At 44.6% G+C, this 27,826-nt stretch overlaps 1 protein-coding gene across 1 annotated transcript; it reads right to left on the reverse strand.

Moving 5' to 3' along the window:
• On the reverse strand, positions 1–27,826 carry LOC120020243 (extracellular matrix protein 2-like). The gene is made up of 12 exons (XM_038963781.1): positions 27,720–27,826; positions 19,369–19,774; positions 17,161–17,349; positions 15,501–15,729; positions 15,043–15,458; positions 8,235–8,350; positions 2,877–3,012; positions 2,485–2,642; positions 1,716–1,855; positions 1,353–1,465; positions 1,043–1,256; positions 1–675 (listed from the first exon to the last, which is right to left on the reverse strand). Exons 2-12 carry the CDS (start codon positions 19,745–19,747, stop codon positions 507–509), a joined length of 2,259 nt encoding a protein of 752 aa, XP_038819709.1. The 5' UTR covers positions 19,748–19,774; positions 27,720–27,826; the 3' UTR covers positions 1–506.

Genomic DNA, 27,826 nt, shown 5'->3' on the forward strand with positions numbered 1-27,826 from the left:
TAAAACAGTTTAATAATAAAGATGAATAAGAAATGGAAGGTACATAAAGTGCGTTTACATAGCAGAATGTTTCCCTCAGACCTTTTACTTGACAGTATATTAACATGTAGCAGGTTGTAAGCATCACTCAGTAATATTGAGACACAGTCGGAGGCTGGTGATGGTGATTTTAGTGACATTTTCCTGATATACTGTAACAATCCGTACTTGACAGATTTCGGGACACGGCCATTGACAGTTTCTTTGTTTTTTTACTAGAATAACAGACAGAATACACCGGCTGAATTCCACGTGGACTTCCTGTTGATCTGAGAGGATCATCGTCATTTATTCTTCTTCTTCCTTTGTGATTGGCTGAACCAATATGGTAATTACTTGATCTTGCCTTCCGATTGGCTGTGTGGAAAATGTAGCCATATTGTTTCCACCTTTCAGATCTACAGGAGTGCCTAAAGAGAAAGGGCTAAGGGGTCTGTTTGGAATTCAGCCACAATGTCAGAGGCATGTTACTTGGTCCACTGAGGTTTCAAGACGATGCTGGAGTAGGACCGTACGCAGGAGAAGGCGGTGGATGAGATCTTCCTGGGGTCGATGTAGTTGTTCTCCAGACGCAGCGTCAATATGTTAGCGTCTTCGTCGTTCTGGGGGTCACAGATAGCGTCCTCTGCAAACGTCCTGTAAGATGTTGAAAAGTTAATTGGTTGTACAGCATGAAGTGATTACTCTGTACTGGACTGGTTGTCGAGAAGAAAGTCAATACTCTTGAATTGATAAATCTTATGTGTTCTGTGAAGGCCTTTTCAAATCATGCTCCTCTCCCAAAACTACAAACTGATCAGAAAGGGTTAACAGTCCTGTCACTTGGTTATTATAGCCCAATGATCAATCACTTGAATTTGCTTACTTCAGCATCTTGGGATAAATAACTTTAGTTTATTTTACTGCAGTCAGTGAACTGTAGCTAGTGTATCTATTGAAAAAGCACATGGTAAAATGGTGCATCTGTAAACATTTACGTCAATGTACAGTAACAATCCAATACCTAATTTTGTTGTTATTGAGGCGTAGGAAGTGCAGGGTGCTCATCTGGTTGATACCAGGGGGAACCGTATCCAGCTGGTTGTGGTCTAAACACAGCTCTGTCATGGAGGTATAGGTGCCCAAGAAGGACTGTGGCTCTACTCCCTCCCCATCCAGCTTGTTGTAGGACAGGTACAGGTACTCTATGCCCGGCTCCATGTGGGCAAACACAAACCCTGAATTTTAAAACATAGAACAAGATGAACATTGTATTCCCAGAAGATAGCACTTAAGAAGTATTGATTAAAACACTTGTCCTCGACGGTAAATACCTGGGATCCTCTCGATCTGGTTCCCTACCAAGACCAGGTGAACTAGAGCTCTGGGCAGGTAGGATGGGACCAGGTACAGACGGTTGTAGGCCAGGTCAATGGACTCCAGGTTCCTGATGGATGGACAGGAGTGTGAGTGAGTGAGTGAGTGAGTGAGTGAGTGAGTGAGTGAGTGAGTGAGTGAGTGAGTGAGTGAGTGAGTGAGTGAGTGAGTGAGTGAGTGAGTGAGTGAGTGAGTGAGTGAGTGAGTGAGTGAGTGAGTGAGTGAGTGAGCCAACACATGAAAGAGACAGGAATATGTTATTCCCTGTAAGATTTATTGATAAGAAAAAGAAGACTTGTGAAATATTACTGTTTTCTTACTTGTGACTGATCCATGCTAGAGGTGCAATCCTGGACTCCTCCAGTCTGTTGTGTCTCAGAGAGATCACGTTCAGGTTAGTGGTTTGGTTGAAGACAGAGTCAGATATCTCCTCTATCAGGTTGTTCTCAAGATAAATCTCCTGCAAAGAAACAGAATGATACAATGAAGAATGGAGATGCTCTGATGACACCCTTTGTTCCTCTGGGAGAGACGCTCTGATGAGACCCTTTGTTCCTCTGGGAGAGACGCTCTGATGACACCCTTTGTTCCTCTGGGAGAGATTTCTCTGTTGAGACCCTTAGTTTCTCTAGTGTATACTCAACATACATAGCTGTTGTTACTGAACATGTTATACTGGATGTTAATTGACGCAGGCCTCCATGTCTGTGGTCAGCCTGACTGTTTGGGTTAGCCATCGTTGGTATGTTTGTTCAGATTGTTTCCCCGCAGGTAGACCTCAGTGGTAGTTTTAAGGAGAAAATGTCTGACAGAGCCACTCCTTCCTGGACTGACACGGCGCCTTGCCTTTAACCAGAGCATGAGAGTCGTGGATAAGACTTTTTAATCACGAAAAGGGTTGCAGTTGCTTCACCATGTTTCATCGAAATGTGTATCGTCCCCTTAGCAGTGAAAATGTACACTGTGTCTGTCTAAAATTGCAGAGAGGTAGCAAAATAAACGTAGTGGTCAAAAACAGAGCCTTGAGGAACTATAAAAATGTACCTTAGATTTATCCAAGGTTTTTCTATAAAATGTATAAAAGCTCACCAGTAGAGATGGGGGCAGGCCCTGGGGGACGGTCCTGAAGTGGTTTCTGCCCAGACGGAGGTAGGAGAGCTGGGAGAGAGGTCTGAAAGCTAGAGGATCAACGTTCCCTTCACTCAGGAGATTCCCCTCCAACTCCAAGGTCAACAGGTCGCTCAGACCTTCGAGAAATTACACCGAAAATTTAAATATTTTCCTATAAAAGTCAAACCGTCTCCCTGAGTTTGTTTACACTTTCAGACTCTTCCAATAACAATTATGTATGTTTCTGCTGTCAAAGTGTTTTAGATTGAAGCCTTAGATGGCCTGAAACGCCCCCAAAAGAAGTTTGAAAAGTAATTTGTATTTTTGTCCAGTAAGTAGCAGCAAGCAGATGAGTTATTTCTTTGTATTACCTTGGAAGCTGTTCTCTTCGATCCCTTTGAGGTGATTCTCGTTGATCTTCAGCTCCTGTAGTGTTGATGGGAAGTCTGGTAGGACCGTCTCTAGGAGGTTGTTGTCCAGGTAAAGACGGCTCAGGAACTTCAGGCCCTGAACAACAAACATTAACAACGTCTGTGTGTGTGTGTGTGTGTGTGTGTGTGTGTGTGTGTGTGTGTGTGTGTGTGTGTGTGTGTGTGTGTGTGTGTGTGTGTGTTGGGGTGTTGCGAAAGCTAGAAGATAAATGTCAGTTGTTTCGTTGACATGTAATAGTAATGGACAATAAATTTACCCTCTATAGGACGGTTGAGCTAACATGCACTAATGTGATTAGCTTAATGTTGTTACTTACAAGAAAATTTCCCAGGACATAGACATATCTGGGCAGAAAGCTTAAATTCTTGTTAACTGCACTGTCCAATTTACAGTAGATATTACAGTGAAATAATACCATGCTATTGTTTGAGGAGAGTGCACAGTTATGAACTTGAAAAGTTATTAATAAACCAGTTAGGCACATTTGGGCAGACTTGATACAACATGTTGAACAGAAATGCAATGGTTCATTGGATCAGTTGAAAACGTTGCACATACACTGCTGCTATCTAGTGGCCAACGACTAAATTGCACCTGGGCTGGAATAATACATTATGGCCTCTCTTGCATTTCAAAGATGGTACAGAAAAAATACAAAACAAGGCATGGTTTTTTCTTTTTATTATCTTTTACCAGATCTAATGTGTTATATTATCCTACATTCATTTCACATTTCCACAAACTTCAAAGTGTTTCCTTTCAAATGGTACCAAGAAAATGCATATCCTTGCTTCAGGTCCTGAGTTACAGACAGTTAGATTTGGGTGTCGTTTTAGGCGAAAATTGAAAAAAAGGGTCCTATCCTTCAATAAACATGTTGTGTCATTGACATGTAATAGTATTGGCTCATAAAGTAGATCAATAAACATGTGTCATTGACATGTAATCATAATGGATAATAATCTGTCATTCTGTCAAAGTGGAAACAGTTAAATATTGTACATCGAAATAGCAGGCCTATTTATTTTCTTTGAAATACTTTAGGTGGGTGTGCTTGAACCGTAGCAGTGGGTGGGTGGGGTTTGGAAAGAAAACTGTCGATGTTAGCAAACCTGTCACGATAGGGAGTTTCTTGTTAACAAAATCAAGCTTTATTTTTGTTATAGAAAAGTCCTGACTGTCTCTAGATTCTCACCTTAAGGGACCTTGGAAATAGAGAAGAAAAACATATCCCTGAACGGCACTTGGATTAAAACAGAGACAAAAACCTGGCTGCCTCTGCCAGGAGGCTGGAACTTGGATTAAAACAGAGACAAAAACCTGGCTGCCTCTGCCAGGAGGCTGGAACTTGGCCACAAGTGGATCTTCCAGCAAGATAATAACCCATAAGCAAACATCAGAATCCACAAGGAAATGTTTAGTTGACCACAAAATCAACAGTCTCCGGATTTTAATCACATTGAACTTCAGTACTTTGAATTGAAGAGGGCGGTCCAGAAGCGCAGACGAAGGATATCAAGCATCTGGAAAGATTCTGTATGGAGGAATGGTCTAAGATCCCTCCCAATGTGTTCTCCAATCAGATTCTGTATGGAGGAATGGTATAAGATCCCTCCCAATGTGTTCGCCAGTCAGATTCTGTATGGAGGAATGGTCTAAGATCCCTCCCAATGTGTTCTCCAATCAGATTCTGTATGGAGGAATGGTCTAAGATCCCACCCAATGTGTTCTCCAATCAGATTCTGTATGGAGGAATGGTCTAAGATCCCTCCCAATGTGTTCTCCAATCAGATTCTGTATGGAGGAATGGTCTAAGATCCCTCCCAATGTGTTCTCCAATCAGATTCTGTATGGAGGAATGGTCTAAGATCCCTCTCAATGTGTTCTCCAATCAGATTCTGTATGGAGGAATGGTCTAAGATCCCTCCCAATGTGTTCTCCAATCAGATTCTGTATGGAGGAATGGTCTAAGATCCCTCTCAATGTGTTCTCCAATCAGATTCTGTATGGAGGAATGGTCTAAGATCCCTCCCACTGTGTTCTCCAATCAGATTCTGTATGGAGGAATGGTCTAAGATCCCACCCAATGTGTTCTCCAATCAGATTCTGTATGGAGGAATGGTCTAAGATCCCACCCAATGTGTTCTCCAATCAGATTCTGTATGGAGGAATGGTCTAAGATCCCTCCAAATGTGTTCTCCAATCAGATTCTGTATGGAGGAATGGTCTAAGATCCCTCCCAATGTGTTCTCCAATCAGATTCTGTAAGGAGGAATGGTCTAAGATCCCTCCCAATGTGTTCTCCAATCAGATTCTGTATGGAGGAATGGTCTAAGATCCCTCTCAATGTGTTCTCCAATCAGATTCTGTATGGAGGAATGGTCTAAGATCCCTCCCAATGTGTTCTCCAATCAGATTCTGTATGGAGGACTGGTCTAAGATCCCTCCCAATGTGTTCTCCAATCAGATTCTGTATGGAGGAATGGTCTAAGATCCCTCTCAATGTGTTCTCCAATCAGATTCTGTATGGAGGAATGGTCTAAGATCCCTCCCAATGTGTTCTCCAATCAGATTCTGTATGGAGGAATGGTCTAAGATCCCTCTCAATGTGTTCTCCAATCAGATTCTGTATGGAGGAATGGTCTAAGATCCCTCCCACTGTGTTCTCCAATCAGATTCTGTATGGAGGAATGGTCTAAGATCCCTCTCAATGTGTTCTCCAATCAGATTCTGTATGGAGGACTGGTCTAAGATCCCTCCCAATGTGTTCTCCAATCAGATTCTGTATGGAGGAATGGTCTAAGATCCCTCCCACTGTGTTCTCCAATCAGATTATGTATGGAGGAATGGTCTAAGATCCCTCTCAATGTGTTCTCCAATCAGATTCTGTATGGAGGAATGGTCTAAGATCCCTCCCAATGTGTTCTCCAATCAGATTCTGTATGGAGGAATGGTCTAAGATCCCTCCCAATGTGTTCTCCAATCAGATTCTGTATGGAGGAATGGTCTAAGATCCCACCCAATGTGTTCTCCAATCAGATTCTGTATGGAGGAATGGTCTAAGATCCCTCCCACTGTGTTCTCCAATCAGATTCTGTATGGAGGAATGGTCTAAGATCCCACCCAATGTGTTCTCCAATCAGATTCTGTATGGAGGAATGGTCTAAGATCCCTCCCACTGTGTTCTCCAATCAGATTCTGTATGGAGGAATGGTCTAAGATCCCTCCCACTGTGTTCTCCAATCAGATTCTGTATGGAGGAATGGTCTAAGATCCCTCCCAATGTGTTCTCCAATCAGATTCTGTATGGAGGAATGGTCTAAGATCCCTCCCACTGTGTTCTCCAATCAGATTCTGTATGGAGGAATGGTCTAAGATCCCTCCCACTGTGTTCTCCAATCAGATTCTGTATGGAGGAATGGTCTAAGATCCCTCCCAATGTGTTCTCAAATCTCATAAAAGATTTTAGAAAAAGGCTCAGCGTCGTGATCCTCGTAAGGGCAGGATGTTGTAGAAAACATGAGATCCAATCATTTTGACCCCTGTCTTTTAAAAATATATATATTTTGTATTACTTTAACAAAATATTTCTCTGAGCAAGTATATTAGTATAAAATAATATAATCTTCCCAAAAATGTTTAGCATACAAAACATTGTTAAAATGTTACATCCTGAATTTAAAATGGATTAATTTGAGATTTTTTTGTCACTGGCCTACAGGATTGTTTTTTGAAATTGCACTAATTAATAAAAAATGAAAAAATGAAATGTATTGAGTCAATAAGAATTCAACCCTTTTGTTATGTATATATCTAAATCTATCTATATAAATATATCTATCTATATCTAAATAAGTTCAGGAGTAAAAATGTTTCTTAACAAGTCCCATAATAAGTTGAATAGACTCTGTGCAATAATAGTGTTTAATATGATTTTTTAAATGAATGACTACCTCATCTCTGTACCCAGACATACAGTTATCTGTCAGGTCCCTCAGCCGAGCAGTGTATTTCAAACACAGATTCAACCACAAAGAACAGGGAGGTTTTCCAAAGCCTTGCAAAGAAGAGCACAGATTGGTAGATGGGTAAAAATACAAAAAGCAGACATTGAATATCCATTTGGTGAAGTTATTATCAACACCCAGTCACTAGATACAGGCGTCCTTCCTAATTCAGTTGCCAGAGAAGAAGGAAACTGCTCAGGGATTTCACCATGAGGCCAATGGTGACTTTAAAACAGTTACAGAGTTTAATGGCTGTGATAGGAGAAAACTGAGGATGGATCAACAACATTGTAGTTACTCCACAATACTAACCTAAATAATAGAGTGAAAAGAAGGAAACCTGTACAGAATAAAAATATTCCAAAACATGCATCCTGTTTGCAACAACACAAAACATGTGGCAAAAACAATTCACTTTTTGTCCTGAATACAATATGTACATGTAGGTGACTCAACGTACACTCACTGGACTCTGAACACACACACACACACACACACACACACACACACACAATACAATATGTACATGTAGATAAAATGACTTGGATAATAAACAAAGAGTAGCAGCAGTGTTTGCGTGTCTGGCGTCAATATATATATAAATATATAAGAGAGAGCGAGTGTGTGTGTGTGTGTTGGAGAGTCAGTGTAGCATGTGTGTGTGTGTGTGTGTGTGTGTGTGTGTGTGTGTGTGTGTGTGTGTGTGTGTGTGTGTGTGTGTTGGAGAGTCAGTGTAGTATGTGTGTGTGTGGTTAGAGACCAGTGAGTGTACGTTGAGTCTGTTCAGTGCAAAACATATGAATAAATAGTAATAAAATAAGTGTGTGGGGGGGGTGTCAATGCAATTAGTCCAGGTAGCCATTTTGTTATCTATTTAGCAGACTTACGGCTTGGGGATAGAAGCTGTTCAGGAGCCTGTTGGTGTCAGACTTGATAAACTGGTACCGCTTGCCGTGTGGAAGCAGAGAGAACATTCTATGGCTTGGGTGGTTGGAGTCTTTAATTATATTCCAGGCCTTCCTTTCACACAACCTGATATTGATGTCCTGGATGGCAGGGAGCTCGGTTCCAGTGATGTACTGCGCGGTCCGCACCATGCGATCGAGGGTGGTGCTATTAACAGTACCTAGCATTGATGCAGCCGGTGTGACTAACTTTGAAAGCGTGCGGGCCGATGCCAGAAGAGAAAGACTTGAATTATGAAGGTGAGACTCTTACTTTGAAAGCGTGTGGAACTGCTTGTTTTTCATATGAATGAATATACTCTTATTTTGAAGGTGAGACTCTTACTTTGAAGGTGTGTGGGGCGATGCCAGCAGTTGTCAACTTATTCTTTCCCAGGTTGATGGACTCCAGGTTGGGGATGCCATTGAACGCCCCCACTGGGATGGTTGTGATGGAGTTACCTGGTGGTTCAGCACAAACATATTATTCACATTATTATCCTCAATGCTTAGATAGTCTAGATCAGGGGTGTCCAACCCTCTTACTGGAGATCTACAGTCCTGTGGGTTTTATCTGCTCAACAAGACCTTAAAGAGGAACTGCCCCTAAAAAAAAAAAAAAAAAATCCTGAAAACGGTCAGAAACATTTATTGTCGTGTCAAAATTAACTACAAAGTGAAAATAGGAGTCAGTCTGGTCTAAAACGGAGTTTGGATCCTCAGCGTGTCACAATGAGAGTCAGTCTGGTCTAAAACGGAGTTTGGATCCTCAGCGTGTCACAATGAGAGTCAGTCTGGTCTAAAACGGAGTTTGGATCCTCAGCGTGTCACAATGAGAGTCAGTCTGGTCTAAAACGGAGTTTGGATCCTCAGCGTGTCACAATGAGAGTCAGTCTGGTCTAAAACGGAGTTTGGATCCTCAGCGTGTCACAATGAGAGTCAGTCTGGTCTAAAACGGAGTTTGGATCCTCAGCGTGTCACAATGAGAGTCAGTCTGGTCTAAAACGGAGTTTGGATCCTCAGCGTGTCACAATGAGAGTCAGTCTGGTCTAAAACGGAGTTTGGATCCTCAGCGTGTCACAATGAGAGTCAGTCTGGTCTAAAACGGAGTTTGGATCCTCAGCGTGTCACAATGAGAGTCAGTCTGGTCTAAAACGGAGTTTGGATCCTCAGCGTGTCACAATGAGAGTCAGTCTGGTCTAAAACGGAGTTTGGATCCTCAGCGTGTCACAATGAGAGTCAGTCTGGTCTAAAACGGAGTTTGGATCCTCAGCGTGTCACAATGAGTGTCAGTCTGGTCTAAAACGGAGTTTGGATCCTCAGCGTGTCACAATGAGAGTCAGTCTGGTCTAAAACGGAGTTTGGATCCTCAGCGTGTCACAATGAGAGTCAGTCTGGTCTAAAACGGAGTTTGGATCCTCAGCGTGTCACAATGAGAGTCAGTCTGGTCTAAAACGGAGTTTGGATCCTCAGCGTGTCACAATGAGAGTCAGTCTGGTCTAAAACGGAGTTTGGATCCTCAGCGTGTCACAATGAGAGTCAGTCTGGTCTAAAACGGAGTTTGGATCCTCAGCGTGTCACAATGAGAGTCAGTCTGGTCTAAAACGGAGTTTGGATCCTCAGCGTGTCACAATGAGAGTCAGTCTGGTCTAAAACGGAGTTTGGATCCTCAGCGTGTCACAATGAGAGTCAGTCTGGTCTAAAACGGAGTTTGGATCCTCAGCGTGTCACAATGAGAGTCAGTCTGGTCTAAAACGGAGTTTGGATCCTCAGCGTGTCACAATGAGAGTCAGTCTGGTCTAAAACGAAGTTTGGATCCTCAGCGGGTCACAATGAGAGTCAGTCTGGTCTAAAACGGAGTTTGGATCCTCAGCGTGTCACAATGAGAGTCAGTCTGGTCTAAAACGGAGTTTGGATCCTCAGCGTGTCACAATGAGAGTCAGTCTGGTCTAAAACGGAGTTTGGATCCTCAGCGTGTCACAATGAGAGTCAGTCTGGTCTAAAACGGAGTTTGGATCCTCAGCGTGTCACAATGAGAGTCAGTCTGGTCTAAAACGGAGTTTGGATCCTCAGCGTGTCACAATGAGAGTCAGTCTGGTCTAAAACGGAGTTTGGATCCTCAGCGTGTCACAATGAGAGTCAGTCTGGTCTAAAACGGAGTTTGGATCCTCAGCGTGTCACAATGAGAGTCAGTCTGGTCTAAAACGAAGTTTGGATCCTCAGCGTGTCACAATGAGAGTCAGTCTGGTCTAAAACGGAGTTTGGATCCTCAGCGTGTCACAATGAGAGTCAGTCTGGTCTAAAACGGAGTTTGGATCCTCAGCGTGTCACAATGAGAGTCAGTCTGGTCTAAAACGGAGTTTGGATCCTCAGCGTGTCACAATGAGAGTCAGTCTGGTCTAAAACGGAGTTTGGATCCTCAGCGTGTCACAATGAGAGTCAGTCTGGTCTAAAACGGAGTTTGGATCCTCAGCGTGTCACAATGAGAGTCAGTCTGGTCTAAAACGGAGTTTGGATCCTCAGCGTGTCACAATGAGAGTCAGTCTGGTCTAAAACGGAGTTTGGATCCTCAGCGTGTCACAATGAGAGTCAGTCTGGTCTAAAACGGAGTTTGGATCCTCAGCGTGTCACAATGAGAGTCAGTCTGGTCTAAAACGGAGTTTGGATCCTCAGCGTGTCACAATGAGTAAATGAAGGTTTAGATTACAATGACACTATATATACAAAAGTATGTGGACACCCCTTAAAATGAGTGGATTCGGCTATTTCAGCCACACCCGTTGCTGACAGGTGTATAAAATTGAGCATACAGCTATGCAATCTCCATATGCAAGATGGCGCCGACAGAGATGGTCGCCTCGCTTCGAGTTCTTAGGAAACTATGTATTTAGTTTTTAATGGATTATTTCTTACATTGTTACCCCAGGAAATCTTAAGTCTTATTACATACAGCCGGGAAGAACTATTGGATATAAGAGCAACATCAACTCACCAACATTACGACCAGGAATACGACTTTCCCGAAGCGGATCCTCTGTTCGGACCACCACCGAGGACAATGGATCTGATACCTGTAGCCCGACCCAAAACAACGGCGCAGCAGAAGGGGCAGATAGAGCGGCAGGCCCCTTTCCTGTTTCAGCATGACAATGCCCCCGTGCACAAAGCGAGGTCCATACAGAAATGTTTTTTTGCGATCAGTGTGGAAGAAATTGACTGGCCTGCACAGAGTCCTGATCTCGACCTCATCGAACACCTTTGGGATGAATTTGAACGCCGACTGCGAGCCAGGCCTAATCACCCAACATCAGTACCTGACCTCACTAATGCTTTTATGGCTGAATGGAAGCAAGGCCCTGCAGCAATGTTCCAACATCCTACTGGAAGCCTACCCAAGAGAGTGGAGGCTATTATAGCAGCAAATGGGGGGACCAACTCCATATTAATGCCCATGATTTTGTAATGAGATGTTCAACAAGAAGGTGTCCACATACTTTTGGTCATGTAGTGTATGTTTAGCAGAGGTCTTCTGTGTATAAAAGGACACGGAAGGGTAAAAAAGCCACTAGCGACACACTTAGAGGTTCATCCAACGACACACTTAGAGGTTCATCCAACGACACACTTAGAGGTTCATCCAACAACACACTTAGAGGTTCATCCAACACACTTAGAGGTTCATCCGACACACTTAGAGGTTCATCCGACACACTTAGAGGTTCATCCAACAACACACTTAGAGGTTCATCCGACACACTTAGAGGTTCATCCAACAACACACTTAGAGGTTCCTCCAACAACACACTTAGAGGTTCATCCAACACACTTAGAGGTTCATCCGACACACTTAGAGGTTCATCCAACAACACACTTAGAGGTTCATCCAACAACACACTTAGAGGTTCATCCAACAACACACTTAGAGGTTCATCCAACAACACACTTAATCTTGCGACTACAGGGGGTGCTGTTCCGAATTAGCATTTTGTCGTCTCCAAATTAAACTGCCTAGTACTCAATTCTTGCTCGTACAATATGCATATTATTAATTCTATTGGATAGAAAACACTTTCTAGTTTCATACAAAGTTGGAATGATGTCTGTGGGTGACCCAGAACTCTTTCTACAGCGAAATCCATGACAGACAGTGAAAGGTCTGAGAGCGAAGCTCTGGTTTCAGATCAGTTTTTAAGGTCTCTGTCTATCCTATGGAACGACACGAACTGCACCCGCCTTCCCCTGGATGTCAGTAACCAATGAGAAGTGGAATGGGCCTTCTCCGTAGCTCTCAGAGGTTATAAAAGACCAAGGAGTGAGAGTAGCCCCCCTTTCGACGCTCGCCCTTACGCAGGAAGGGACCTCCGGATGCCATTTTCACAGGCTCGGTTATCAACTTGAAATGTATCCGTCTGTAATTTAATTCGATATAGGACTTAGAAACATCATAAGGTAGTTAATTTAAACCGTTTTATAGCAATTTATATCCGTTTAGTGCGATTTTGATGCATTTCTATGTGAAGCACCGGGCACATTTCGGGGTCCCGGTCGAACGTTAGCGGGCATTTAGACGGACAAAGGACATCTTTCGACCAAAAGAAGATTAAACCCAAGAAAGAATACATTGCCCAAGAATCTGATGGAAGAACAGCTCAAAGTAAGCAATATTTAATATGATAAATCGTTGTTCTGTCGAAATATTTTAAACGCATATTTCGCCATTTTGTTTGGTATAGCTTCACTTGGCGAACCCTGTATTGAAAAGTAAGGATAATTTTAAAAATGTAAGTCAGCGGTTGCATTAAGAACTAATTTGTCTTTCGATTCCTGTCAACTCTGTATTTTTTAGTCAAGTATATGATTAGCTTTCGATTAAACTAGATCACTCTGAAAGCTGACGTCCCTCATTTTGATGCTTGAGTTGTGACTATTTCCATTGTATAACCACGGTTTTGTATGGCTAAATATGCACCTTTTCGAACAAACTGTATATGTATGTTGTAAAATGATGTTACAGGAGTGTCATCGGAAGAATTCTGAGAAGGTTAGTGAAAAAATTAATATATTTTGGCGATGATAACGTTATAGCTCCCTTTGCCTTGAATTCATGCTCTACTAACGTTTGCACATGTGGTATGCTAACTTATCGATTTATTGTGTTTTCGCTGAAAAACGCTTAGAAAATCTGAAATATGGTCTGAAATCACAAGAACTGTGTCTTTCCATTGCTATGCTTTGTCTATTTTTATGAAATGTTTTATGATGAGTAAATTGGTCATACACGTTGCTCTATCTAGTAATTCTAGTCGATTTGTGATGGTCGGTGCAATTGTAAACTGTGATTTCTACCTGAAATATGCACTTTTTTCTAACAACACCTATCCTATACCATAAATATGTTATCAGACTGTCATCTGATGAGTTTTTTTCTTGGTTTGTTGCTATCAATATCTTAGTTTAGCCGAATTGGTGATAGCTAGTGGTGGAGAGAGAAAATGGTGGACAAAGAAAGATGGTGTATTTTGCTAACGTGGTTAGCTAATAGATTTACATATTGTGTCTTCCCTGTAAAACATTTTAAAAAACAGAAATGATGGGTTTATTCACAAGATCTGTATCTTTCATCTGGTGTCTTGGACTTGTGATTTAATGATATTTAGATGCTACTATTTACTTGTGAAGCTATGCTAGCGATGCTAATCAGTGTGGGGGGGGTGGGGGGTGATCCCGGATACGGGGTTGATACTCGTGAAATTAAAGGTTCCTCCAACAACACACTGAGAGGTTCCTCCAACAACACACTTAGAGGTTCATCCGACACACTTAGAGGTTCCTCAAACACACTTAGAGGTTCATCCAACAACACACTTAGAGGTTCCTCCAACACACTTAGAGGTTCCTCCAACAACACACTTAGAGGTTCATCCGACACACTTAGAGGTTCATCCAACACACTTAGAGGTTCATCCGACACACTTAGAGGTTCATCCGACAACACACTTAGAGGTTCCTCCAACAACACACTTAGAGGTTCCTCCAACAACACACTTAGAGGTTCTACGAGTGGTCTGAGGCAGTAGGCAAATAACACGCGACTTTCAAGTGCAACTTCATATAATATTTTGGGAAACTCAGCTTTAAAACTGCAACATAAAAAAATATATATATATTATTTTGTATTATTTGACCCCCTTTTTCTCCCCAATTTTGTGGTATCCAATTGGTAGTAGTTACTGTCTTGTCTCATTGCTGCAACTCCCGTACGGACTCGGGAGAGGCGAAGGTCGAGAGACATACGTCCTCTGAAACACAACCCAACCACTGCTTCTTGACAACGCACATCCAACCCGGAAGCCAGCCGCACCAATGTGTTGGAGGAAACACTGTACACCTGGCGACCTTGGTCAGCGTGTACTGCTCCCGGCCCGCCACAGGAGTCGCTAGTGCGCGATGAGACAAGGATATCCCTGCTGGCCAAACCCTCCCCTAACCCGGACAAAGCTGGGCCAATTGTGCGCCGCCCCATGAGCCTCCCGGTCGCGGCCGGCTGCGACAGAGCCTGGGCTCGAACCCAGAATCTCTGGTGGCACAGCTAGCACTGCGATGCAGTACCTTAGACCACTGCGCCACCCGGGAAACCCCCCAAAAAACTGCAACATTTTCTCTCAGCCTCTCAGGTGAAATGTGTAGAATTGCAGGAAGTTAACTGTTATTTCCCCCCCCAAAAAAATGGGGCCTTGAGAAACTATGGTATGCCACTGCTTGTGTTTAGAATAACTGTTGTACTCTGCATGACTACGTGTCCTGCAAGTCAAAACACGGTCCAAAAGGCCTAATTATTATTGCCTAATTACGCAAAGCCTCCATTACTGCAGCATAAGCCAATAAGCATGGGAAACTGAGAAGTCTATCCTCAGGTCCCCCCCCCCCCCCCCCCTCAGTTTTTACACCTGTTAACTTTAGTCCCTGTGGCCATATTAGGTATTACTAAACACACTACTCAATAAAGGGATTGTTTTAGTTGTGTTTAGAGTGGTTGTGAATGTAATTCCTATCTGCACACAGAGACAAAATAGAAGTGGATGACCTATAATATCTTACTGTATTGGTTCATGCCTGTAACAACGTTCAGGGAAGGGTAACATACACAGACTTACCCTCCAGACTTAGGGACTTGAGCTCAGGGATGTTGAGAGGAGGGAAGTTGGTCAGTTTAGCGTTCTCACACGTCACAGTGACATCAGAGATATCACAACCCAGCGGGAGGGTGATCCCAGGTCTACGTACCACCACTCCTTTCCCATTCTCCTCTTCTCTGTCAGTGGGCGTGGCTAGGGGAGGAGGAAGGAGGTCCTCTTCGGTCGGCTCATCTGGAAACATTTGGAAAACATCTCCTCTCAGCAGCCACTCCATCTCCTCCTCTTCCTCCTCCTCCTCTTCTTCCTCTTCCAGCTCTGCTAGTTCCCTCAGTTTCTCCTTCAGCTCCTCCTCATGTCTTCTCCTCTCCTCCTCCAGCTTCCTCTCCCGCTCCTTCATGGCCACCTCCTCCTTGAGTCTCCTTGCCTCCTCCTGCCTCCTCTCTTCCTTCTCCATTCGCAGCCTCTCCTCCTCGTGCCTCCTCTCCTCCTGCCGCCTCCGCTGTCTCTCCGCCTCCTCCTTCTGTTTCTTTCTCCTCTTTTCCTTCTTGAGGAGACGCTCCTCCTCCTCTCTATTCAGGAGCTCAATCTCGGCCTTGGTGCGGGTCACCACGGGGTCAAGGATTGGGTCAAGGTCAGGGGTCACAGAGTCAGGGTCGTAGGCTACTGGGGAATCGCCAGAGAAGTCAAGGACATCACCATGGGAAGCTGGCCCAGCCAATCAGAACCACAGAGTGTTCGAGAGGAGGCCGGAGAATGGAGGGAGGGGAAAGAGGGAAGCAGAAATGGCCCAGTGAGAATTCATGTCTCCATCAATGATCATTTCAAAGGTATTAACTGCTATTTCAGATGAGTTCTTGTTTTAATTAGTCATATGTACAGGATATGCATAGTATGCATCGTCCAATGAAATGCTCACTTGGAGGTTCCTTCTGGACAATGAAACAACAATAAGAAATAGTAAAAGATAAGAATACGACGTCAAGTCAAATGTCTCAGCAGAATAAACATCATAGCATCAGTGTAATACAGGAAGGTACAATTTATAGTTCAATATTTACACGTGTTTTGGGGAAGGGGGGGGATGGGGGGTTGTATATAAACTGAGCAGTTTAATAAGAGTCTGGAAGCAGCAGTTGTGATGTGTGGAGAGAGGTGGGGGGGGGGGGGGGGGGGGTGTAGCATGAATGTATATGTGTATCTGTCTATGCATGTGTACTAAGGTGCAGAGAGTCAGTGCAGATGTCCAGGTGTTCAGCAGGCTGCTGAAAACAGTCTGAATAATACTGTGAACATTATGTTAACGCCCTTTTAGTGTAAAAGCTGTTTGAAAAGTCTGCCTGAAACTTCAGCCTGGTTTGGTGGGATGGAGTTTTGGCCTGTCTGGTGTTTTGGCCTGTCTGGTGTTTTGGCCTGTCTGGTGTTTTGGCCTGTCTGGTGTTTTGGGCCTGTCTGGTGTTTTTGGCCTGTCTGGTGTTTTTGGCCTGTCTGGTGTTTTTGGCCTGTCTGGTGTTTTTTGCCTGTCTGGTGTTTTTGGCCTGTCTGGTGTTTTGGCCTGTCTGGTGTTTTGGCCTGTCTGGTGTTTTGGCCTGTCTGGTGTTTTGGCCTGTCTGGTGTTTTGGCCTGTCTGGTGTTTTGGCCTGTCTGGTGTTTTTTGCCTGTCTGGTGTTTTTGGCCTGTCTGGTGTTTTGGCCTGTCTGGTGTTTTGGCCTGTCTGGTGTTTTGGCCTGTCTGGTTAAATCACCAGGTGGTAAATCCGTTCATAAACGAATAAGAAAGAGTTCCAAACCTTAATACCAATAACAGCTAGTTTTGTAAATAAGAATTGGTTCTTAACTGACTTGCCTAGTTAAATAAAAAAAAATACAAGTTTTCAGTTTTCCCCTCCCCCACTCAGAAAATCCTAGCAAAATTCTTGTTTGAGAAATTGTTCTTTGCGAAGAAGCAATTTTTTATTTATTTTTTATTTATTTTTGACTTTTTAATTGAAAACAATCACAGTAAGGTACTTAATTGTTACCCAGAAATGATTGGATATTGAGATTTAAAAGAATAACTGCATTGGACCTTTAAACTAAGTTAAGCTAGATAATGATACTCTTTAACCCAACCACATCATTAAGACAAAACACCACCTACCTGTGTCCATGCAGACAGGGCAGCACTCGCCAGAGGGGGTGTAGGGGAAGTGACATCGTTGACGAGGACATGTGACCTCGTCACACAGCACCTGCCCTCCGCTACACAGACAGGTAACACACGGCTTGGGGGACCAGACGGCCTGCTCAAACATGGTGATGCCCTGGTATACACACTGGCCCTTTTTACCTGGATGGAGAGACGGGGAAGGGCAGGTTTGTTAGGAGATGCTAGGTGACACATGGCTTGGGGGACCGGCGGCCTGCTCCTACCATAGAGATGTATAGAGATCTCTACTTGGAAATAACATTTTTTTGCATAAACATTGCCATCAAAGATATTAATAACTAACACAAGATAATTCATATGTCGTTTCCAATGGGAGCAAATGAAGCACAGTGGGCAAAACAATCAAGTCGGTTAGGGAATGCATTCTCTGTGAAGTGCACGTGTGCAATAACTATAGGTCGCCTTTGAACTCCTTGTAAACAATGCTATTTTTTTTAAACTTTGGCAAAGGGTCAATTCTACAAAACTTTGTGCACTTTGTGTGTAACAGATCCTAGTTTTGGGAACAGAAAACTGTGAGAAAAATCGTCAGAATGTCGCCCCAATTCCATCTCGCTCCATACTCTCCCACGGCCGGCCACTGGGCTTCCTCTCCTCAACATATTTGGTGGGGAATGGAAAATCCAACCAGATGTTTCAGATTTATACATCCGTTGAAACATCTGGCTCCTTGTTCTGTCTGTGTTGCCATTGAGGGCTTCCACCATTTTAAAGTAGTTAACTGGGTGGGGATTCCTATTGGTTGGGAGGCTTCAGCCAATGATCAGAGCATTGTCTTCTGTAAGTAAGCGTGACAAATAACATTTGATTTGATTCTAATTGGTTTGCCTAGTTTGGAAATGGCTTTAAACTATATCCTGCCATCTAGTGGTCACAATAAATACATGACAAAAGACCTGGTTCAATATATCCTCAATGGAGCTGCCCATACTGTCACACATGCCATAATGGCACAGATACAAATGTTGAGACCTCTTTCCTTCTCTACGACTCCAACATGCTGAGGCCTTGGCATACATATGCCCTTCTTAGCTGGGGGAGGGAAAGAGAGAAGGGGGGAAACGGGAGAGACAAAGAGAGGAGAGAGAAACATGGTGATGCTCCGGTACACACTTTGGCCCTTAGTTCTTACCTGGAGGGAGAGACGGGGCAAGGCAGAGGGGTTGATACCTGGAGGGAGAGACGGGGCAAGGCAGAGGGGCTGATACCTGGAGGGAGAGACGGGGCAAGGCAGAGGGGCTGATACCTGGAGGGAGAGACTGGGCAAGGCAGAGGGGTTGATACCTGGAGGGAGAGACGGGGCAAGGCAGAGGGGCTGATACCTGGAGGGAGAGACTGGGCAGAGGGGCTGATACCTGGAGGGAGAGACTGGGCAAGGCAGAGGGGTTGATACCTGGAGGGAGAGACGGGGCAAGGCAGAGGGGTTGATACCTGGAGGGAGAGACGGGGCAAGGCAGAGGGGTTGATACCTGGAGGGAGAGACGGGGCAAGGCAGAGGGGTTGATACCTGGAGGGAGAGACGGGGCAAGGCAGAGGGGCTGATACCTGGAGGGAGAGACGGGGCAGAGGGGCTGATACCTGGAGGGAGAGACTGGGCAAGGCAGAGGGGCTGATACCTGGAGGGAGAGACTGGGCAAGGCAGAGGGGTTGATACCTGGAGGGAGAGACGGGGCAAGGCAGAGGGGTTGATACCTGGAGGGAGAGACTGGGCAAGGCATAGGGGTTGATACCTGGAGGGAGAGACTGGGCAAGGCAGAGGGGTTGATACCTGGAGGGAGAGACTGGGCAAGGCAGAGGGGTTGATACCTGGAGGTAGAGACGGGGCAAGGCAGAGGGGTTGATACCTGGAGGGAGAGACGGGGCAAGGCAGAGGGGTTGATACCTGGAGGGAGAGACGGGGCAAGGCAGAGGGGTTGATACCTGGAGGGAGAGACGGGGCAGAGGGGCTGATACCTGGAGGGAGAGATGGGGCAAGGCAGAGAGAGAGAGAGGGCCAGAGAGAGAGAGAGAGAGGACCAGAGAGAGAGAGAGAGAGGACCAGAGAGGGCCAGAATTAAAGAGGGGGAGAGAGGGCCAGAGAGTGAGAGAGAGAGGGCCAGGGAGAGGAAGACAGAGAGAGAGGTGTGGTGGTGAACCAACCCGGGATGACATTGTAGTTAGACTGTCTCTCGTCAACACTCTTGTATGACTCAATGAAAATAGACACTCCATCGTCTCCTCCGGCGTTGGCCGGAAGGCTCCCCAGCCTCGTCAGACCCAGGGGGGTTTGAGATCGCTGATTGTCCCTGTTCCCCCTGGCTCTCCCCTGCCCAGGCCCTCCTGCCTTCCTCCTCTTCCCCCATTCTAGCTCTCCTCGCTGGCGCTGGTTGAACTCCGGGCCCCCTGGTTCCCCTGGCCCTCTCCTCCTCCTCCCCTGGCCAGCCAGCACTCTCTGGTCCTGGGCCCCATCTTCAGCTCCAGACACCTCCAAATACAGGTAGACCAGGAGCGATAGAGAGAACAGAACCCAGGGCTCCATAGAGGCTCGGGAGAAAGTCAGGCTAGTCTGTAGAGTAGAGAGAGTAGAGTATTACTTTATTAAGCCCAACTTGGGAAATTGTTTTATCCCAGCATGCATCGTCAATGAATTACAAAATGACAAGACATGCAACAATGACCAACACATGATTTAAAAAAATACACAATCATATGAAGACACATGCACCCTAGTATCCCTAAAAGTCTGTATCCCTACTCTGAGGAAAACAGGCAACATCTTCCAATAGGAAGATCTCATAAAACAGTTAATCAATTACACTCATTAAAAAGCTTCATGGCTGTAAAACGTTGGAACGAGGGGTTTAGATGCCGGTGAAGCCCCTTGATATAGAGAGCTGTCAGACACTGCATACCAAATGGCACCCTATTCCCTATATACAGTGGGGAGAACAAGTATGTGATACCGATTTTAAGAACAGGAGGGCTTCTTAAAGAAAAACTAACAGGTCTGTGAGAGCCGGAATTCTTACTGGTTGGTAGGTGATCAAATACTTATGTCATGCAATCAATAAAATGCAAATTAATTAGTTAAAAATCATACAATGTGATTTTCTGGATTTTTGTTTTAGATTCCGTCTCTCACAGTTGAAGTGATGATAAAAAATTACAGACCTCTACATGATTTGTAAGTAGGAAAACCTGCAAAATCGGCAGTGTTTCAAATACTTTTTCTCCCCACTGTAGTCCTATTCCCCATAGGGCTCTGGTCAAAAGTAATGCACTATATAGGGAATAGTGTGCCATTTGGGATGCTCACCATAATGTGCAGTTTCCACATGCTATACCTCCATAATAACACGCCTCTGGTCTCTAGTCCCAGTCAGACAGACAGTAGAATATGTGGACAACTACAAATACCTAGGTGTCTGGTTAGACAGTAAACTCTCCTTCCAGACTTACATTAAGCATCTACAATCCAAAATTAAATCTAGAATCGGCTCCCTATTTCACAACAAAGCATCCTTCACCCATGCTGCCAAACAGACCCTCGTAAAACTGACTATCCTACCGATCCTTGACTTTGGCGATGTCATTTACAAAATAGCCTCCAACACTCTACTCAGCAAATAGGATGCAGTCTATCACAGTGCCGTCCGTTTTGTCACCAAAGCCACATATACTACCCACCACTGTGACCTGTATGCTCTCGTTGGCTGGCCCTCGCTACATATTCGTCGACAAACCCACTGGCTCCTGGTCATCTATAAATCTATGCTAGGTAAAGCCCCGCCTTATCTCAGCTCACTGGTCACCATAGCAGCACCCACCCGTAGCACGCGCTCCAGCAGGTATATTTCACTGGCCATCCCCAAAGCCAACACCTCATTTGGCCGCCTTTCCTTCCAGTTCTCTGCTGCCAATGACTGGAACGAATTGCAAAAATCGCTGAAGTTGGAGACTCATATCTCCCTCTATAACTTTAAGTGTCAGCTGTCAGAGCAGCTTACCGATCATTGCACCTGTACACAGTCCATCTGTAAATAGCCCACCCAACTACCTCATCCCCATATTGTAATTTTTTGTTGTTGTTGCTCCTTTGCACCCCAGTATCTCTACTTGCACATTCATCTTCTGCACATCTATGTTAATGCTAAATTGTAATTATTTAGCTACTATTGCCCATTTTTTGCCTTACCTTCCTTATCTTACTACATTTGCACACACTGCATATAGATTTTTCTATTGTGTTATTGACTGTATGTTTGTTTATCCCATTTGTAACTCTGTGTTGTTGTTTGTGTCGCACTGCTTTGCTTTATCTTGGCCAGGTCGCAGTTGTAAATGATAACTTGTTCTCAACTTGCCTACCTGGTTAAATAAAGGTGAAATAAATAAACAATTAGGGAGAGCACGTCATCAAAGCGAGACGTTTGTTGTTGAACGCTGAAACCTGAACTAAAGACCTCGGTTTAAAAGCTGACAGTGTTTTTATATACTTTTATTTTATTTTGAATCCTGCGGCTCTGTTGGGCTAAATTACCGTGAGCGCTGCTATCTGTCCCGGGATCCTGACAGATTCCGCATAGGGGGAGAGACATGAAAGCCCAGCTAGCCTAGCTGGCTCAGAGGTCTCACATGAAGGTCACTATTGAACGGTGGAGAGACACGAAAGCCCAGCTAGCCTAGCTGGCTCGAAGGTCTCAAATGGAGGTCGCTATTGAACGGGGGAGAGACACGAAAGCCCAGCTATCCTAGCTGGCTCGGCGGTCTCAAATGGAGGACGCTATTGAACGGGGGAGAGACGTGAAAGCCCAGCTAGCCTAGCTGGCTCGAAGGTCTCAAATGGAGGACGCTATTGAACGATGGAGAGACGTGAAAGCCCAGCTAGCCTAGCTGGCTCGGAGGTCTCAAATGGAGGTCACTATTGAATGATGGAGAGACACGAAAGCCCAGCTAGCCTAGCTGGCTCGGAGGTCTCAAATGGAGGTCACTATTGAATGATGGAGAGACACGAAAGCCCAGCTAGCCTAGCTGGCTCGGAGGTCTCAAATGGAGGTCACTATTGAACGATGGAGAGACGTGAAAGCCCAGCTAGCCTAGCTGGCTCGAAGGTCTCAAATGGAGGACGCTATTGAACGATGGAGAGACGTGAAAGCCCAGCTAGCCTAGCTGGCTCGGAGGTCTCAAATGGAGGTCACTATTGAACGATGGAGAGACACGAAAGCCCAGCTAGCCTAGCTGGCTCGGAGGTCTCAAATGGAGGACGCTATTGAACGGGGGAGAGACACGAAAGCCCAGCTAGCCTAGCTGGCTCGGCGGTCTCAAATGGAGGTCACTATTGAACGATGGAGAGACACGAAATCTCCTGGACTCTGTCCATGCGTTTCAACTGTTCTGCCTGCGGTTATGGAACCGCCACCTGTCCCAGACCTGCTGTTTTCAACTCTTAATGATCGGCTATGAAAAGCCAACTGAAAATTATTCATGATTATTATTTGACCATGCTTGTCACTTATGAACATTTTGAACATCTTGGCATAGTTCTGTTATAATCTCCACCCGGCACAGCCAGAAGAGGACTGGCCACCCCTCATAGCCTGGTTCCTCTCTCGGTTTCTTCCTAGGTTTTGGCCTTTCTAGGGAGTTTTTCCTAGCCACCGTGCTTCTACACCTGCATTGCTTGCTGTTTGGGGTTTTAGGCTGGGTTTCTGTACAGCACTTCGAGATATTAGCTGATGTACGAAGGGCTATATAAAATAAACTTGATTTGATTTGATTTGTTTACTTTGCTTGGTTCCGGGACGATGTGGACCTCGCTGACTTTAAATGTAGCAATTGCTTACTTGCATAGGACTACGTGAGAGAAGTGGCTACTCTTAGCAAGCAAGTAGCAAACCTACACAACCTACTTTTTCTTCCACCCCAGTTGCCGGACGGCGCTCTGATCTGGTGGTAGTTTAGCTGCAGTGTCGGCTCTCCACAGCCGACTGGCCGGTGCTCAGCAGGGTTCCTTCCCCGAAGGGGTCTCTCCCTTCCCTGGAGAACGGAGCTGTTCTCGACCCAACCAACCAGCCATGGAGGAACGTCACTCGCCGTGGAAGTCGAAGAAGGCGTCCTCTGGCAACGGGGGTCTCCATGGGGATGTTGAGCCCGGAACTGACACAGACCAGAAACAGCTTTGCTGCCCTGGATCCAGAGGTTCCAGCGCCATCTTCCTTGGGGGCTTCCCATTCAAGATCGGATCCGGAGGTACCTGCGTCTTCGTCCTCTTTTCGGTCTCTCCCTCCGGTGGCTTCTACCTCGGGTTCAGATCCTCGGAGATCCCACCCTCATCAGACCATGAGGCTGCCCGAGAGACCGGCCCATTCAACATCACCAGCTGTCATCATAGGCAGCTCAATGGTGAAAAACATCTCGGTTCCCAAGGCAAAAACCTTGTGCTACTCAGGAGCACGAGTACAGAATATCACAAGGCTGATTCTGATGCCGGGAGCTGACACTGTCGTAGTTCATGTGAGGTCAAACGACATCAGGAGGGCTACTAGCCTATACTCTATACTATACTATATACAATAATTTCAGGTCTGGTGCCATCGTTGGGCCGCGGGAGTGAAAGATTCAGCAGACTGCTGGCATTACACACCTGGCTAAAAGACTTCTGTAGCTCTGCTGGAGTCACTTTTATTGATAACCTTGACACCTTCTGGAAACAGAAGATACTCTACAGGAATGACGGAGTCCATCCAAATCATCTTGGCTCCTGGACTCTGTCCACGCATTTCAAGGCTGCGTTAAAACAATGACAGTTCGATGATCCAAGACCAGCTCAGTTAATCCCTACCATTGTGACAATGAGTTGTCATAATGCTGCATCAAATGTACCTGATCTTAGGAGCATTGGCAAACACAATGTAACTAACTTCATTTATGTGCCCCTAAATGCCCTGAATACCTCTGTTAATCCTACAGCTATATGCAGTAATCATGAGCCTATAAACCAGAGTTACACTGTTAGCACTGAGGCGGTGTGCCCTAGTAGGAAGACCACTTTATGCAGCTCACCCTGCAGTATCAGCTCCAATGTAAATAACATGAGTAAGTCTACCTCTGATAAGCTCTCAGTAAAGCATTAAAAACAATCAAGCAACCCAGGAAAGTGCTAAAAATAGCCCACATTAACATATGTAGCCTAAGAAACAAGGTCCATGAAGTCAATAACTTGCTAGTAACAGATGACATTCATACTCTGACTACCTCTGAAACAGTGGTAGCAATACATGGTTATAACATCTACAGAAAAGACAGAAATGCCAACAGAGGCGGTGTTGCGGTCTATATTCAGAACCACATTCCTGTAAAGCTTAGAGACAAAATACTGTTGAAGTAATATGGCTACAGGTTCATCTGCCTCACCTGAAGCCCATTCTGGTGGGAAGCTGCTATAGACCACCAAGTGAAAACAGTCAGTATCTGGATAATATGTGTGAAATGCTTGATAATATCTGTGATATCAACAGAGAAGTATATTTTCTGGGTGATTTAAATACTGACTGACTATCATCAATCATTCAGTCTGTAACCAGTGTTCAGGTTGTCAGTCAACCTACCAGGGTAGTTACAAACAGTACAGGAATTAAATCAACAACATGTATTGATCATATCTTTGTGATCAGACAAATTATGCTACCCTCTGCCTATTGGCTACTTAGCTTTAAGCCTGTCTCAAAATACAACACTGCCTCTTTAAGACAAAATAAAAAGCTTTTTACCTGACTTGCTTTTTTTTCTTCTTACAAGAGCATGTTTTGTGCTCTCGTAAGAAACAGTCACTCCCCTATTGCTGACTACAAATGATCTATAACTGGGCTAACAACTCACTAACTAGCAAAGGATATGAACAACATGTGCACACATGGCTACATGCAGCTCTCGCTTTGACCTCAAAACAAGCTCATCTAATCACGACCGCTCATGCTGTAAACACAGTCCAGTTCAAAGTAAATGGCACAGATCCATACATAGCAATGGCCTATTTGCATATAGGTCTACTGCAGCTCTGATTGGTTATACGGCACTGGTCTCTGTAGAGTACGGGCTGAGTCATGCATGTCAATGCAATATAATCCTACTCCGATGTGTTCTGCCTACAACAAAATCTCTTGCATAGTTCGTTTTGTTTCGTTATGTTACATTGAAAGTGGCTAAAATTGTATTGATTCGATTACAATTGCCACAGTAAAGGGAAACATTGATAGAGTTAACAGGGAAAACTCTAGAACAGTAAAGATGATGTTTTGAGTCAAAATGCAAGCTGAGATCAACCGTTCAGATTATTGTTTTTACATGATTTAGAAAACGGAAGCCTACTGCAACAAAATCAGTACTGTAGCAATGAGGTTTGAGCAGTAAGCTACAGGCCCACTACATTATCACTGCATATTGGCTATGCTTGAATTGCCCTGCCTATACATTGTTGTTCGGGCCAAATGTTTTAATTATATTTCAAAATTTGAGGTAGGCTATATGATCACACCGGTAATAGATTCGTTGGTGTATTACTTGTGAAGCACGGCTGAGTGAGCATACATTTAAATATTAAAAAAGACCCAAGCCATTAATAAAAACAACATCCATCCCGTCACCTAGACAACAGCTGTTAATACAGGATCTACATCCATCCTGTCACCTAGACAACAGCTGTTAATACAGGATCTACATCCATCCTGTCACCTAGACAACAGCTGTTAATATAGGATCTACATCCATCCTGTCACCTAGACAACAGCTGTTAGTTAATACAGGATCTACATCCATCCTGTCACCTAGACAACAGCTGTTAATACAGGATCTACATCCATCCTGTCACCTAGACAACAGCTGTTAATACAGGATCTACATCCATCCTGTCACCTAGACAACAGCTGTTAATACAGGATCTACATCCATCCTGTCACCTAGACAACAGCTGTTAGTTAATACAGGATCTACATCCATCCTGTCACCTAGACAACAGCTGTTAATACAGGATCTACATCCATCCTGTCACCTAGACAACAGCTGTTAATACAGGATCTACATCCATCCCGTCACCTAGACAACAGCTGTTAGTTAATACAGGATCTAAAATTATCCTGCATTTGAAAACAGCTTCTACAACAAAGACCTGTATTCCTTGAACAAGCAGTATGGTTTCAGCTGTTAATACAGGATCTACATCCTTCCTGTCACCTAGACAACAGCTTCTAGAGACAACAAAGACCTGTATTCCTTGAACAAGCAGTATGGTTTCAGCTGTTTAATGTACTTGTTTGATTTCGTCAGCTCTTGCTTCAATGAAGCGGTGGTCTCTGCAAAAAAGCTGTGTTGAGCTTTAGCTCTGAGGCAGAGGAGAATCAGTCCTGTTGAGGATTGGGCTTTATTTACTCCAAGCTAGTTTGTATTGTAAACATATACTGGGATATTTCGACTGTTTCCTCAACCTTCCCAGGAGACCATCCTTCAACAGAATACCAGTACTGTTAACTCAGTGTTTAGTCATAAATAGTCCCTGGCATTGAAACATTAAAACCCCCTTCTTTGTCCAAAATGCCACCATATTCCTTATATAGTGTACTACTGTTGAAGGGAATAGGGTGCCCTTCGGGACACAAAAACCTCCCTCCATCCACTCAGAGGGGAGAAGAGAGGATGGGAAAGAGAGGGAGAAGAGAGGAGGGGAAAGAGAGGGAGAAGAGAGGAGGGGAAAGAGAGGGAGAAGGGAGGAGGGGAAAGAGAGGGAGAAGAGAGGAGGGGAAAGAGAGGGAGAAGGGAGGAGGGGAAAGAGGAGGGGAAAGAGAGGGAGAAGAGAGGAGGGGAAAGAGGAGGGGAAAGAGAGGAAAACATTGTGATTAACATGACCCTCTGGATGACTAGGCTCACATGGAGGAACTCTATACAAACAGGGGAGGGAGGGAGGGAGGGAGGGAGGGAGGGAGGGAGGGAGGGAGGGAGGGAGGGAGGGAGGGAGAAATACAGAGCTGACTAAAATAGAAAATAACCTAGAGGAGAGGATGAGACACTGAATGAGGCCATTTTTAGACTGTAATAATGAAAATCCATGACATAGTTGTCCTCTGGAACAGTCTTTTTCAAGGCTGTAACAACTATCTTTAAAAAACAATTTACTTATAAATGTTTTAGTTAAGTCTTACGAAATAGTTGGATATGATGTAATGCTGACAGGATTTGTTGACAACATCAGAAGGAAAAAGACTTGAAGTTATTTGATTAAAACAGCTTCTAACAGAAAGAAACAGGAAGTGACTTTTAAAGCTGTTTTACTAACATTGCAGTGAACTAAAAGTTGATGCTCATCGCTTACATGAAAACAGAATACGCTCCAGACAGGACAAGGATCAATAGGAGCCTCACAAGACAGTACACACCCCTCACTGCAGCCACATCAAAACTCCAACACAGTAAACTTAATGACTAGCGACAACCAGAAAGCAAAATAACCCAGTATACTTTACCGGAGGTTCGCAGGCAGGCTGTCTGTACGGTGCAAGGCCAAGTAATTCCTTCCCTCTCCCAAGACAGATGTAGGACAGTGTGCTCTACTCTGCCAAGCAGATAAAAG

This window comes from Salvelinus namaycush, chromosome 2 (genome assembly GCF_016432855.1).
Source record: "Salvelinus namaycush isolate Seneca chromosome 2, SaNama_1.0, whole genome shotgun sequence".
In the NCBI taxonomy this organism is placed as follows: domain Eukaryota; kingdom Metazoa; phylum Chordata; class Actinopteri; order Salmoniformes; family Salmonidae; genus Salvelinus; species Salvelinus namaycush.